This window comes from Rhinolophus sinicus, chromosome 3, assembly GCF_057876585.1.
Source record: "Rhinolophus sinicus isolate RSI-liver-muscle chromosome 3, RSI-T2T, whole genome shotgun sequence".
Taxonomy (NCBI): Eukaryota; Metazoa; Chordata; class Mammalia; order Chiroptera; family Rhinolophidae; genus Rhinolophus; species Rhinolophus sinicus.
In genome coordinates this window covers 148,075,533-148,092,237 of record NC_142503.1, presented here as the reverse complement: position 1 = coordinate 148,092,237, position 16,705 = coordinate 148,075,533, and the positions used below count along the sequence as shown (strand labels likewise).

The following is a 16,705-nucleotide window of genomic DNA, read 5'->3' as shown; positions in this document are numbered from 1 at the left end:
CATACTTTTTACTTTGAATTGTGACCCACTTTTATAGTGTTATACCATGTTTCCCTGAAAATAAGACCAGGTTTTCCATTAAATTTTGCTCCAAAAGACGCATTAGGGCTTACGTTCAGGGGATGTCATCCTGAAAAATCATGCTAGGGCTTATTTTCCGGTTAGGTCTTATTTTCGGGGAAACATGTAATTAGGTTGGTGCAAAAGCAATTGTAGTTTTTGAATTATTTTTAACCTTTTAAACCGCAGTTACTTTTGTACCATCCTAATAAAAGAAAGGGAAAACATTTGTAAATAAGTGAACAAATAACCAGGCTATATAACATGATAAAGATACAGTAAGAGTATGGTGGGGAGAGGGGGTGGTGGGATTACAGTGAGGGATGGGATTGTCATGGTGGGTTATAAGAAGAGGTGACATGTAAACTGAGATCTGTATGGCGAAGAACCTACTACGCCAAGAGTAGGGAAGAGCTTTATAGGTGGGACAAAGAGCAAGAATAAATGCCTTGGTGTGCAAACAAATTTGGCCCAGTGAGAAACAAGCATGAGGGCAGTGTGGCTAGGGATAAGGGAGAGGTCACTGATCTTCATTCAAATATTCATTAATACCAACACTTACATATCATTTGTTCAATAGGTATTCCCTGAATGCTTGGTCTGTGCCAGGTATGCAAGACTCAATGTAACACACAAAATTAACAAAACAGGCATGACCACTGTCTCGAGTAAATTTTTACTCTATAGTAAGCATAAAATTACACAAATAAATGCATAAGTATAAAATGTAATCAGCGCTATGGATCAAAAGTGTATGTTACAGACATACATGTTAAAAATGAACTTCTAGAATGAAAATCTCCTCACCCAAATCCTATTCCTATCTTGCCTTTTGTATTTCAGAAAAAGATGCTAGCATTTGTGCAGTGTTGAGACATTATTTTTGATCCCTTTATTTCTCTTACTATACCACCACCCCCAGACACACAACACATGTAAATCTATAAGTAAATGCTACCTTTTCTACTTTCAGAACATATCTGGCTCTGTACCTTTCTCTATCTCCACAACCTCCGAATAGTTCTAGCAATAGACCTCTTTGCTGTGATAGCCTCTCAAAGAGTTGGCACATTTCTATTGTTGCTTTCTTTTCATCTATTGTGCTCATAGCAACCAGACTGACCTGCACACATTTAAATTAGATCAAGACTGTCTTTGGCTTGTAAAATCTTCAAAAATATTTCCATTTCAATAGACCCAAATCCCCCCCCCCCCCCTTTTTTTTGTTTGTTTTAATAACCATGGCTGATATTGCAGTGTGCAGTCTGGGCTCTACTTCAACTTCACCTCATTCTCTTTCTTTTTGTGATCATCTTTTTTAAACAAATCAAGTTTTAACAGAAGAGAATTTCTACTCCCATAATGGTGAGCCAAGAACAATGAGACGTCTGTACAGAGCCATGAAGCTAGGCTCATTCACTATTAATCACTTACGTCTACACACCAACCTTCTAGAGCAGTGGTTCTCAAACTTTAGCACAAATTAGATTCATGGGGAGGTCCTGTCAATACAGGGATTGCTGAACCAATTCTCAGATTTTCTGATTCAGTAGGTCAGGGGTGGGGCTGGAGATTTTGCATTTAACACCTTCCCAGGTGATGTTGGTCTAGGGAAAACCAGTTTTCTAGCAAGCAAAAGCTCACAACCTGGGGTTCATGGATCCCTGAAAGAAGTCTACAATTGGGCTGCAGGGTTTTTATATATGTATCCCTGGAAGGGTATATGCAATTTTTAAATGTATATGGTATGTGCATGTTTCTTTAATAGAGCTTGCATATTTCATCAGATTCTCAAAGAAGGCCTACAAAATTTAATTAAGGTTAAGAGTAGTGACACTCAATTATGGATATATATTAGAACTCGCCGAAGTCCTGGTTCTGCCATTCAATTGCTGTGTGACTTTGTCAACAAACTTAACCTCTCTGTGCCTCAATTTCTTCATCTATAAAATGGGGATAATAGTGGCACCTACCTCATAGACTTGTTATGAGGTTCAAATAAGTTATCATTTGCCTCTCATTTAGAGCAGTACCTAATAAGTGCTAATTATGTGGTGGTAAATAAGATTAAAAACTTGAGAGTGTTTTTGAAAAGTCTAGGCACTAACCCTGGTGATTCCAATGTACAACAAAGGTTGAAAACCACTGCTCAGCAATGAAGAGAGGGCAAGAGATAGATGAATGTTTTTCTTGAGAGTGTTGGGTTAATTTCCTCTCAGTGAACCAAAATTCCCTTCTAAAAGGTGCTAAGGTAGGAAACTAGAAAGAGCCCTAGCATCCTGTGAGTGAATTTATCTTCATAAAATTACAAGAGTTGGTTCACGCTGACCTTCTTCCTTGTTTTAGAGGCTGAGGGAAAGGAGTGGAAAGAAGAAAATTGGTTTTATCCATGTTGATTGTTACTTTTCTTTAAAATCAACACAACCGATAAAAATCTGTCCTAATATAAAAATATGCTAATATAAAGAAATGGTCAGAGAGGCACATACTATCTATGCTACAGCCAGCCTTCAAGATGATACCAGTGTTCTTTGCCTCTTGGGGTCCACGTCCTCTGGTACTACTCATTATAGCCTACTCTGATACACTCATTTCTATGAGAGGAACACAGCGTGTTGCTCAGGTCAACATATTTTAATTATTCTATGCTCCCTGCCCCCTGAATAAGCTGAATTGTGTGACCAATAAGATGTTGCAGAAGTGACAGAGTGTAACTCTCAGGATGGGTCATAGAAGACAATGTAGCTTTTGTCCTTTCTCTTGCACTGCTCACCCGAGAAGCTAGGTGCCACACCGAGAGCACAGTCAAGCAGTGTGTGGAGAGGTCCTCTCTGAGAAGAAGTGAGGCCTCCCGCCAACAGCCCATAAGGGCTGGTGAGTGAGTCACCTGGGAGCAGAGCCCCCAGCCCTTCAAAATTCCAGTAACTGCAGACTAGGTTGACATGTTAAATGTCACCTTTCAAGAGACTCCAACTCAGAACCTGTGATCCACAAAAATACAACATATTTATTTATGTTTTAATTCATGGAGTTTGGGGATCATTTGTTACACAGCGATAGACAGCTAATGCACTATAACCCTATATCTTATTATTTTTAGAGACCCGAGGTGACAGTTTCCCTTTTGCTATTTTGGTGCTACTGTGGGTGATCTGCTCCTTTTAGTCTTTCCTAAGCCTTTAAGTCCATCTAAGACATAAAGAAATGATTAGTTAGTAAATTGGCCACGCTCTGTGAGAGAGAGAGAAAGAGAACCAGGAACCAGTATCCTGCATTGTATTTTCCTGAGGCTTCACATCCAGAGAGAAAAAAAAAAATGTCGTAATACTCCTGAGCTGTACTAAGCTCAACAGGTAGAGGCCAGCTATGCTCATGACGACAGGGACCCTGTCATGCAGGATGGCATGCGGGAGTCACGCGGTGTCTCTGCTCCTGCTCCCCACACAAGAATGCAGGATGTGGCTAGGCCAAAAAGGAACACCCACGGAGCCATAAGTAGGGGAGTCATATCACTATATTCTCGCTGGTGGCATCTGCCTCTCTGCAATCCGCTCTTGCGAGCTCCCATTTTTCTGCTAGCGTAGCCACAGCAGTTATATTAGTGGCCAATGGCTCACTGGTTACAGCTGACGGCCATGCAATCACAGTTGATGGCCATTTACTACCTGAGCCAGCACCCTTCTATGTGAGGCCAAGAGCCTGGAAACTGCTCTTTGGGGCTCTGTCCCCATAGACCCTGACCTGAGTCAACAAAGAATTTAAATTCTAATACAATCTTAAAAGGAAAATGGGAGAAAGCTCAGTATTTCTTAGGCGCACAGATGGCCATGCTGCCTGTCTAAGCCCTTGAATTGTCCGCATCCATTGTTTTTTATTTCAAAACCAAATAAACAACAGAATTATGTGAGGTATAACTAGAATTTGTTGTTAGAGCCAAAGTTTGGGCAAAGAGAAAATGACTGTGAAGACTTTTATGTGTTACTTATTATATACTGGCCATGCAACAATTTAAAATATCTGAATAGGTAATGCTCTGTCTCTTGGTTCTAATTAACCAGGTCACTGGGCTTTTGAGAAAATCATTTGTATTTACCCGAGATTTTGCCAAAGTTCATTACTGTGGGAAGACAGCATTAAAAACCATTGAACTTAATTTCAGAACACACATGGGGTGTATTTGACAAATAGATTTGCTTATACTATTAGTGAGACCACATCCATAGTTTAAATTAGCTAGCCCTATTTTAGCCATGCAATTACTTTTTGAGTTGGGAGATTTGGGGACCCAGAGAAAGTGGCTGACCAGTTAATTATGTCCTACTCTCTGTTATGCTCATTTCTATCAAAGGAACACAGTATATTACTCAAGTCAACATTTTTAAATTAATTTTACTGAAATAGATTATAAGGTGAGTTAGATGGTTAAAGGTTAAGATAAGTAATAGCATTATTTTTCTTTTCTGTTATTTAGAAGCCAAATATTTTAGTCAGCATGTTCTAGATTAATTACACATACAACGTAACCTCTCTGTCTACTCCAGAAATACAAAACAGTTTCAACTTAATTACGGGGCAGGGGGAGGGAACTGACAGAAAGCAGAAAACCTTGAAATGTATTTACTTTAAGTGTGAAAGGGGGTTCTTGTTTCTTACTTAGGTCATTTGAATTATTGCTGATGCTTTCCTACAAAGTAAAGATGAAACGAGGCAGAGATCCCCTAAATGTCTGAGAAATAACATGTTTACAAGGCGAAAGGCAGTGGGTAATAAGCTTCATTTTAGTTTCCATTTTATTTCCTTTGAGTTTGTGCCCACTGGCCACTTCCAGCTCACTAGTGTATAGCAGGATTTACTTGCAATCCTCACACCTCCAATGTTTAATTTTAATGCTTTTTCTTCCTTATTTTGATCTTATATCCTTTGGAAGAGGATAAACAACATGTCCCAAATACCTTAGGGTATTCAATCTTTGGAAAGCCCTCAGTGTACCCAGAGTTCAAGAGGGTGATAAAGAAGATGTGGGAGGAAGTAAGAAGAAAAAAGCAGAACAAGCAGAGGGAGACAGGGCCGAGATATATCTGTGTACCTTGGTCTTGCCCTGGTTTTCAAGATTTACACTCACTGATATCTATTTCCCCTTTAAATGCCATGGGGGGTTTAACAGAATGCTTTTAGACTTCTGATTATATAGCCCAACAGCTGATTTTTATTAACCAGCCTGTGAAATCAGGTCTATGGCTAAAATTTGGCTCTATCGCAAAAAAGTAGAGTTTCACCATATGTTTTGTGTGCTGTGCTTATTAACATAAAAGTAAAATAAATTGTTACACATTTGAAAGCTTTTGGCTAAGAACTGTATCACAAAGGCTTATCTGATGAAAGGCATCTTGATGAACTGAAACTTATCATGCTGTTGTCCAAATACCAACACAGACAATTAAACGATGAATAATGGACTTCAATATGGAATGTACTGAAAACATAGTTTTCACAATGTGCAATCCCTGGCTTGCATCCAGATAAAAATCATTCTGCATTATATAGTTAACCTACGCGTGTGTTCTCACATACACACCGTGCAGTGCACCTTGGATTTTCATTCCACAATTATTTATTGAGCAACTACATATGTCAGGCTTATGTTAAGAACTGAATGTGGTCAACATGGTCCCTTCCTGCAAAGAGCTCATGTCATATAATTGAGAATGCCACCAGTAAGACCATCCATCCTACTTAAAAACAATAAAAACTTTTACTTCATAAAATAAATATAAAACATGCTGAACAATTAAATATAGAAAATATTGTTATGCAAGGTTTTACCAAAATCCCCAGTTAAAGTCACACTGATAAGATCAATAAAACTAGAAAACAGTAAAGCTAGTTCATATCCACCTTCTACGACATTTGGCAACACTGTGGTACGAGAAAGCATTAACTGTTTCAAAATGCACGGAGGCTTGTTCTATTCAAAATAATAAAGATAAAGAACAATGTAAACATTAGAGCAAATTTATATGTTCTTATTGGTATTTGACTCCAAGACAAAAAAAGGAAAATGACTTGACATAAGTGCAGTATGTGTTTCTATTTTTCTTTTGAGTAGGAGATTAAACAAAATAAGCACGTTTTCCATTCTTTGCAATAGAAGTTCCTTTTCCTCTAAGTGCTCAACAGACTTTTCTGCACCTAAGAATTGCATTCCTGCTTGGCTGAGTCATCAACATTTTCCTTGTCACTCTTCTCCCATTAAGTTTCATGCTAATGAACTTGGCCCAGTCCATTCCCTTCCTCCCTTCATTTCCTTGAGAATTATTTTTCAGTTCTCTTCTTCTTTTTCTTTCATTATTATTTTAATTCTTCTTCTCTTGTCCTCTTTACTTGTAATTTTTTAAACAAAAAGGATTAACAATTAATTTGCTTCTTTAACTTGTGTTTCTTCCATGATGTTATTCCTTTCCTGGTTTGTTCTTACATGGTTAATGCATCCATACCAGCTCTTGCATTTTAACTTTCATTATAAGGCACATATTTCTGACATACTTTAATGTGTTTCAAAACTCATTGTCTGTTTCAAACAATAATGGAAGTACTATGCTGACTATACATTGTCTAGATGAGTCGTTCTCAAACTTCAGCATGCATCGGAATCGCCTGGAGGTCGCTTTAGAAAAACAGCTTGTTGGGCCCCAATTGAAATCAGCAGTTTTGGGGTGGGACCCAAGAATTTGCATTTCTAACATCTTCCCAGGTGATACTGATGCTGTGGTCTGGGAACCGCACTTTGAGAACCACTGGCCTAGTGAATCAGGAAAACTTAAGATGTACTAGTAAATACATTTCGTTTTGCCTTTATTTGGGGAGAGTGGGGGAAAATGTAACATATAATTTCTCCAATGAACAGTCTCATTTATGTATATATATATATCTATATCTATATATCTATATAGCTATATCTATATATGTATATATAAATATATACATATATACATATATACACACACACACACACACACACCTATATGTATACAGAATTCATATTTCAGTTCATGGGTTTATTCATGTGAACTGCCACTGAAAATTTAAATAAATAGAACTTTATTTTTTTGCAGTAATGAGCACTGAGAATTAGTAACCACTGGTTTTGGTTTTGTTTTCATTCTGTTATCCATTGAGCTACACTTGTAATCCTGTGTGAAGATATGTTAATAAAAATTAGTGGGATGTTACAGAAAAGAAGGTGGAGACTGATGAACAACATATGACAGGAAGAGATATTTCACAACTTCCCTTGGAAGCATAGCTTGTACTTCACTGTAAACCTCACATCTATTATGGAAATGCATGAGTGCACACACACACACACACACACACACACACACACACACAGTTTCTGTGGGTAAATGAAAGGTATTTAGGGTTTTGTTTTTCACATCTATAATTATTACTAAACACTTCCTAGAACTGCTACAACCGCAACATGTGGTAAAAATAATCATTGGGTCTACATACCTAGAAAAATGTTCTCCTTTGTTTGAGTGATTATATTAGGTTTGTGTGATTCTGTTGAATTTTGACTGGAAATTAGAGTTTAGGAATGGAACACATGTCTGTGCTTTTGCCTGTTGGCAGACACAGGCTTATATTCATGTAGGCATTCATTGGTTTATACTATTTTTCTATTAAGTGTCAAAGAAAGGGGAGAGAGTAGGGAAATTCATACAAAGATCAGTAAGAGCTTAAAGTACGGTGAGTGATGTATCTGTGAAGTGTGAGACAAGGATAAATGTTATAATAGGAAGTATTATGGGAGAATAGGAAAGAAATACTTATTTCTTTCTGAGAATCTCAGAAAAAACTTAACAGAAGAAGTTTGAGCTTTGAAGAAAATATGACTCTGCTAGGAATGGCAAGTAGGGAAAAGCTTGGGTAAGAGTTGGGGGAGCATAATGCACCATAAGTGAGGCAGAAACTTATATAAGGATTTCAGGGAACTTTTAAGTAGTTGGATGTGTATGAGAAGACTATTGAGCACTAAAATCAAGTACAGAAAGAAGAGTAGGGTATTGCTCTAGGCTATGTTAAGAAATTCAAACTTTATCCAGTGGTCAGGGAGGCATCTACAAAAAAGAACCTTATTGTTGACAGTAAAAGCAGGAAAGATGATGTATCTGAAGAAGGACAGTGATAAGGAGCACAGAAAAGAAAATTATTGAGATTTTTTTTCAGCTATAGAGCTTATAGTATGGATTTGATAGTTAGATGCTGAGGAGAGAAAGAGGTCAACCATGACTTCCAATTTTGAGCTCAGGCCATTGGATTATGATGCTTTTTCTATAATATCCAGAATGTGGACATGTCTTAAAGTAGTGTTTATCTTTGTGGTATTCTGGTTGTCACTGCCAAAGTACCTAAATCTTAGCAAATAGCATTCGAAACCAGAAACTGACTTGATTATTAGTAATATGAACTATAGTATAGAATCTTCTTCAGGCATAGGACATTATCCATTAGAAGCCAATATTTTCATATTTTAGTGCTGTGTTATTTGAGTTATTCTACAGTTGTCTATTTCTGGATAAGAGTAATATTGATGATTCTCAAAAAGATGGGAGAAAGTCACTTGCCATCACTCCTTGGTCAAGAAACACCAATACCCTTTTTACTCATGGGAGTTTCTGTACCTCTGAGGTCTGGTGGAACAGGGGGAAAATACCAAACAGGTTGAGAACCACTACTGTAAGAAAAGGAGACCAGAGAGATCCTTTACAAAGTACTACCAATCTCTGCCCTACCCACAGTCTTTGCAGTATACAGAGGCATTACTTTAATCTCTGTCATTCTAATAAAGTTAAGGTAGATTGAAAGTAGGAAATAGGAGAAGAATGAAATCAGTTATTTCTGGGGAAGTTTTATTTATTGTAGAAATTAGTCAGAAGCCAATCTTTTCTACCAAAGAAATGAGAATCAAGATAAACTGATAACCAAGTGATTTGTAAGGCTAGACTTGAAAATTGGGAGAACACTGCTGACAGGTAGACCACAAAGTTGACAAGTGTGAAATAACAGTTTGAGGTAGACAAAGTATGAGGTAGGCCAGAGAGATGTTAAGTATGAGTCTAGTCTAAGTCAGCTAGAGAAATTCATGGGGACAAGTCAGTTCTTTTGGCACAGCCAAGACAGTCAGCAAAATCAGGAGAGATGTGACCAGGCCTTTGCATTCTCATTGTCTTTGTGACTACAAGGTCAAAGGCAATGTTCTAAATACACAGGGGGGCCTGAGACTTGTATTTGGGTGAAGGGAAATAGAACGAAATCATACTTCTTTGAGGGAGGCCCTAAAAATAAATGTGAGGAGAGTAAAGAACTTTCTGAAGGTATTTGATATGCAAATATCCAAATTCCTAAGTCAAGAGAAGATAGTGCATGAAAACTAAGGGTAGAGTTAATGGCAACAGTTGTACTTATTAGAGTGATGAGATGATGAAAAATTACAAAGGCGGTCCAAGAATCTTCACCTATCGGTGAGGTCCAACATGATAACTAAGCAGCAGACAACAGATCAGTGATAAAAACAAAGTCCAGAACTAATAAGTTACTTTAAGAACGATGTTAAAACCTTGCTGCTACTAAGTGTGTGATACACCAACCAGCCACCTGGGCATCATCTCAGATTTTGTTAGAAATGAATACAATTAGCCCTCATCCCCAAGGTCTACTCAATCACAATCTAACATGATTGCCAGGCGACTAATGTGTACACTGAAGTTGGAGCAGCACTGATCTGGGAAACTTTACTAATATCACGGGATGATGGCTGTGTTTTGCATATTATAATTAATTCCACCTCTGCCTAAGTTAATTAAGTAAAGCAATAATTTTTAACTAACTTGTTTTCAGTGACTTTTAATTGTTTACCTGTTCAAAGATTTATCTGAGATATTGGGAAATGCCCTCGACACCCTTCTCCAATTCCGCCTACCTCCAAACGTGGATGCAACTTCAATACGTGACTTAAAGCCCAGCCACAGACCCCAATTTAAAAACTAGTGTTTGAAAGAATCCCAGGCACTCTTTTACAGAATTATTGCTCAGAAAGCACCTGAATTCTTGTGGCCCCAATCCACCATCCAGGTGCTACCCTGGGGCCTACCAAGGTTTGCTCTGAATGGAGATTGAAGACACAGACCTATGTTACACATCAGCGCCCTGAACAGGAGTGTGCTGATTTAAGAATTGCCAGGCAGCGAAGTTCTACAGATGCCAAGATAAATACACAACTGCAGTCAACTGGAATTCCCACTGAACCATTTCACTTACAGACACCTAGTCATTTTGCTGGTATTATCAACTGTCTCCAAGTTCTTGTTTACTAAATCATAATCCTCTGGATTGCCATATGGCTAGTACTTGTTGAGTGTTTATTATGTGCTAGGAAACTATTCCTCCCTGCCCCAACATCTGTCTGTCTCTTTCTCCTTACAATGTCCCTTGTTTGCTAATCTGGAAACTGACCCTTGAGTACGTTTAATAAATTGTCCAAAATCATACCTAAACATAAACGAAACCTAGCAGAGCCTGAACTCAAACCTAGATCTAAATGATTGCAAAGCCCATGTTTGTATCTGCCAGGGTAAAGACTCTAGAAGTCTTTAGAATAAATTCTTCAGAAAAATTCTGCAAAACCAACTCTATTTCACTATAAAATGAAACACTTCATACGAGTCTTTTGCTTTTTTATTCCTATAGTCCCTCAAAATAAGTTGGCTCAAATCGATTGAGTCAAGTTGGGGGGAAGTTGTTTTATGTTTTCAATTAGATTATTTCTTCTGTAGCAGCTGATGAGTTCATGAAGTAAAGCAAAGAGCGGCATCAAACACCTGCAAGGCCATCAAAGCTAACTGGCTCTTCTCCGTTGACCTGGCTTCATCAGAGGCTGCTCACCTGTTGGGCTCAGATACTGTAATCACAACATGAACAATGCAGCCCAATTCTATAATAACAACAGTCTTTCTGGGTCAGCAGCCTGGAGCACTACTGCATAGCCAAGTGATTTTATCCATTCAATAAGGCAAATAGGGAGAGTAAGAACCTTAGTGTTAATACACGAAAGAGCCCGCTAACGGAATGCTTTTAAGGTGTGCCCTCTAGTCTGTGAAGTCCTCTTAGTCTTCATTTTCTCTAATAATTATTATTCATGGCACATATTAGAAAGGGTACAGTATGTTTACTGAAGCCGCCTATTAGACTGAAATGCTGAAAGCCAAGGAGAGAGAGTGAACAGATCCACCTGCACTTGTGAACACTCTCCTAGGAGTTTAAACCTTAAATGACCCCTGCAGGAGACTGTTTTGAAACTGACAGAACATCCTTCCTTTACCTAATGACAACACAGGTCCTCACCCATCAGCATAGGGCTGAAGAGTTTGCAAAGTACATTTAAGGTGTCATGTGATCCTCACACCGACCAGGGAACTCGTCCTTTTTTTATTTTACAGAAAACTAAAGTTTGGAGAGGTTATGCATTAATTGCCCAAGGTTGTGCAGCTCATACGAGACAACGTTTTCTGCAATTAGGTTTCCCAGACTCAGATCTCTTGCTGCCTCCCAACCTGTAATCTACAAATGTTTAGTTTAAAATTGGAAAGTAGTCTGACCTTATCTCCAAGGTTCTCTGTATTGGGTTGTCACATTTGCAATTTGATTCAAATAAACAAGCAGATACTGAATTTCTATTAAGGTTCAGTGAATACAAAGATGACAAATACAAAAGAAGAAGATGCATAAACCATAAATTGCAATCCAAGTTACCACCTTATTGTATCCATCATACCTTCCTGAAAATGTGTGTGAATGTACCAGTGTGACAACTATTGAATTGTACATTTTAAGTTGGTGAATTGTATGGTATGTGAACTAAATCTCAATAAAGCTGCTATTAAAAAAGCCAAACAAATTAAAAAAAAAAAAATTCTTGTTAAGGAGGAGACTCTTGTCTCCAAAAAGGTTAATATAATCACAAAATTATTAATTACCATTGACCTTGGACCTGATTTTTGATGATACAGTCTCAGGACTTTGAGATACTGTTATTGCACAAACTTGTTAACCTATAATGAATAAGCATCTGATCAAAGTTACAGGTGCTTTACTTGTAGCATTCCTAATTTCATTGTTGTTTCAAACAAATATTAAATATTTCAGCATTACATTTCTAAACATAAATATTGCAGTTACATAGCTTAGATTAAGGCTTCTTTTTATGGGTAAAGGTAACATAAAACACCCAATAATTACACAAACGTTACTATGTAAGCACAGTTACAGGCCCTGCTCAAACAAGATGTGCACCGATGAGCAGGGCCACCTTGGAATGGTTCCAGATAATCAAGTCCCTCGGAAGTGTGAGCAGGAGTTTCCTTGCCCATTGGTTAGCCCTCTGATCCAATGTGAGCCTTTCAATTTATAGGTGAGAACAATGAGACACAAAGCTGTAGACCTTTTGGAAGTTTCCCAACATCACACAGCAAAAGATCACAGTGGAAGTCTCCTCCACCACTGCCCTTTTCACTACTCCATTGAGTTGGAATTACCTGGTAAAGTCCACATTCAACAAATAGTTACTGTTTGTTGAATGTGGACCTGGTAAAGTCCACATTCAACAAATAGTTACTGTTTGTTGAATGTGGACCTGGTAAAGTCCACATTCAACAAATAGTTACTAGTTATTTTCTAGGTAACATTCTAGGCAATATAGACATGTTGGTAAAAATCACAGACAAAATTTTACATTGTGGTGAGGAGGAGCGATAAGAAATACACAATTGAACAAGCATAAATACATAAACAAAGAAAAGGTAGTAATTGGTTTCTATGCACAGGATTAAAATAGATTCTTCCTGGGGTGACTTTAGATCCTGAGGAGGTGACATTCAGCTGAACCCGACATGGCTAATTGAGAAAATTGGTGGGAAGAGAAGCCCAGGCAGTAGACCACCTGGTGAAAAGCCGGGAGGCTGGAATACATTTAGTGTGCCGAGGAAAATACCAGAATCCATAATAGCCCTACATGTTTGACTTAAGTACTGCATGAATAGTGGTGTCAATAATTGCTATAGGGAACAGAGGGGAAGAAGTGGGTTTTGAAAGGTGAGATTCAGAATTCTATATTGATCCTATAAAGTTTGATATGCCTAATAGACATTCAAGGAGGGGCGTGTAGGGGATAGGATGAGGGGAGTAAACACTATCTGAAGAAACTTATTTGCCTAGTGGACTGGAGTTTCCTGTTTGACTTAAGAGACTTGTTGAATTCCAAAAAGACAATCGGAACACAGTGGCATTTCATTACAGAATAAGGAGTTTGTATTTCTGAGCAGTTATGGTATAATCTTAAGGATTAGATAAACCTCTGTATTTGTAGGGTGGAAGACCCAGACTTTACCAAAAAAGGAGGTATTATAATCTATTGAATACCCTTTTTTCCCCCAAATTAGAACAGTTCTGTATGTTCCTTCCGAGTCCTCTCACAGCAAGCTTACATTTTAGCAATGCTAACAAATAGTATTACCATGAGCACAAACTCTGAATCGGTCTTACCTTATTCATCGGTTTTTCATACTGCAGTCAAAATGCTTTTTCTGAGTTGCTAATCTGAAAATTATGTCCCTGATGAAATCTCTTTATGGCCTCTTGTGGCTCTTAGAGAGTCATAACCCTCACCACAGGCCACAAGGCCCTGCTTACTGGTCCCTGCGAACTTCTCCCGCCTCACTCCTTGCTACTTCTTGCTCATCGGGCCTGATAAATTCTTTATTCTTGAATTCACACCTTACGCTACTCTAATCGCCAATGCTTTGTCCTCTACAAGGACAAAACAGAGATACTTCTTGCTTATCTCTGCCCCAAACTAACTCCTACTTACACTTCAGATCTTTGTCACGATTAACACTTCCTCAGAGGAGATTCCTTCAGAAAGCCTCCCTTGCCCCGCTGTCTGAATTCTGATTTAGGTGCTTCTTCTCCAGATACCCCATCATCATCAGCCATAAGCAATCCCCACTGCCATTGTCTGCACACATGTACTAGCTATTCTCCACAGTCTTGTCGGGGTCAGGGACCATGGCTATCTTATCTTGTTCACCGTTGTCCCTTTCACACTGAATGCAGTCAGGGGCATTCGGCATCTAGGGGCTCAATATATGCATTTATTGAATAAGTACAAAGGCAATTTTCTACTAGACTATAAGTTCCTAGAGGACGGAACCCTAGGTTGCTTTATAATTCTGTCTCCATCCTTAAACATAATTTAGTGCTCACAGAATATTTATAGAATTTTAAAATGGAGAGCTCTATTTCCTTTGCTTTAGATTGTATGATTTACATTTTTTGAAAGTGAATTTTTTGGGGAAGAGACTTGCCATTACTGTCCTTGTGCAAGCTCTGGCCATATTTTAACCTGCCTAGCTGTGGATACCATTTCCAAGTCCATGAAGAGAAACATCTGGACTGATACTACTCTTCCACCTTCTCAATATGGTCTGCTTTACTAAAGGAACTGCCATAAAGCAGTCCTGCATCTGAGCATTGTCCTATAAGTAAACTATTCACTTTGATCCTGTGACTTAGACCACTTGATTAAAAATGTCTGCACTTCTTATGGCTTTTAAATACTTTGAGAAATTTATCTTTCTACAGTGTGGAAATAAGTTTGAGAACTAAACTGTTCACAACAATTTTTTTTTGTGTGGTGAGAATACATCCGCCAAGGAATTAATATAGAAAATACACAAAGAACTCATACAACTTAACACCAAAAAAAAGTCTGATTAAAAAAATAGGCAGAGGATCTGAATAGACATTTCTCAAAGGAGGACATACAGATGGCCAGTAGATATATGAAAATATGCTCAAGGTCACTAGTCATCAGGGAAATGCAAATCAAAACCATAAGGATATATCACCTCACACCTGTCAGAATGGCTGTCATCAATAAATCAACAAACAACAAGTGCCAGTGAGGATGTGGAGAAAAGGAAACCCACGCACACTGTTGGTTGGATTGTAAATTGTTGCAACCACTATGGAAATCAGTATTGAAGCGCCTCAAAAAATTAAAAATATAACTACCTTATGAAACAGTCAATGTTTTAATGCATAAATTCCTTACATTTAAAACCAAGAAGGCAAAATCACGATTTAACTAAAACGTGTGTTCTGATAAGACTAGATATTTGTAATTACCTTCTAGTGCATATTTCATATCTTGAGCAAAAAGGGTCCACATAATTTCGGCACTTATTTTTCCCATGTTCAGTTCTTGAGGAAACCTAAAGTGAAATATATACATTAGTGTATCAAAAAGAAGAAAAAACAATTCTTAAATTCCAAAAAACAAATACCTCACTTTAATATATACACAGTAATTATTACATACTTTATAAACACTTTTATTTATGTGATTTCTGTTTCTGAATTTTCCTGGGTAGGGGGAAAAAAGAACAAACTACACACCAGACTGTGGTGATGAAACTATTGAGTGTTGAGAAAATAGGTTCCATTACATTAGTGCCAATGGAATGGTGCCTATAGCTCCCAATGGATTTCTTAGAATGTGTTAGTTTGTGTCTAAAGAGACACTTCAGTTTTATCATACACTCCATCTTCATATGTGTCAGTATTGATGGTACATCAGATGACTGTATATATGTATGTATATATACACACACATACAAAAATTATATATATTAATGAACAAAAAAATCTATATTACAGAACAAAAGTAGCACTCACATTCATTTTTATTTTTGGATCCAAATCAAGAAACGAGTAATCCAATCCTGAATGGGAAGGTGTTACCTAAATAAATAGTACCTCAATATGACCTCAAATAAGAAAAGACCACTGACGTTACAAAAAAACCATTCTAGCCCAACTTTCCACCAAAAGCAAGCTGTGTTTCATCAAATATTCCTTACCAACTGCCACCAATTAGTGTATCTAATAATGTTGATTGACATTTTAAAACTTAAATGTACATTTATCAAATAAAGTCAGAACACTTTCTATGATCAAAAAATTAATACAACTTGAATATATACAAAATTAGTTTTCAATATTAAAGTTTCCTCTACTGATATAAAAATGTCTTAGACAAATAATTTATTTCAGAAGGTTTTATTTGTGAATAGCTTTTAACATCATACAATTTGTAGTATTTTAATTTTTATGTAATAGATATGCAGTAACAAAGTTATAAGAGATATGAAAGTGCTTTTAAGCTCATAAAATGAAGAAATTAATTTTTTGAATCAAGAGTAAACAACATGTTTAATCATTTTACAGTGCCCAGATACCAAAACAAACAAAACAAAACAAACAAAAGGAAACTAAAGAAAAATATCTGTCATAAAAATAGATGAAAATATCTTCAACAAACAATGGCAAATTCAATGCTGCAATATATAAAAAAGGATAATACATCATGAACATGAGAAGTTTATCCCAAAAATGCAATGTTAGTTCAATATTTAAAAATGAATTGATATCATTTAAAAGACATATCAAAAGACTAAAGAGAAAAAACTTTACCATTTCAATAGATGCAGAAAAGGTATTTGACAAACCTCAACATTCATTCATATTT

The 16,705-nt window shown here is 37.2% G+C and overlaps 1 protein-coding gene across 3 annotated transcripts in view; it reads right to left on the bottom strand.

The window, feature by feature from the left end:
• The window catches only part of UNC13C (unc-13 homolog C), a 505,001-nt gene that overhangs the window by 142,110 nt on the left and 346,186 nt on the right, over window positions 1-16,705 (bottom strand). For all 3 annotated transcript variants that reach the window (XM_074327724.2, XM_074327725.2, XM_074327726.2), the window contains exon 18: window positions 15,304-15,389. In XM_074327724.2, coding sequence (XP_074183825.2) covers window positions 15,304-15,389 — 86 coding nt within the window. The remainder of the gene's footprint in view (window positions 1-15,303; window positions 15,390-16,705) is intronic.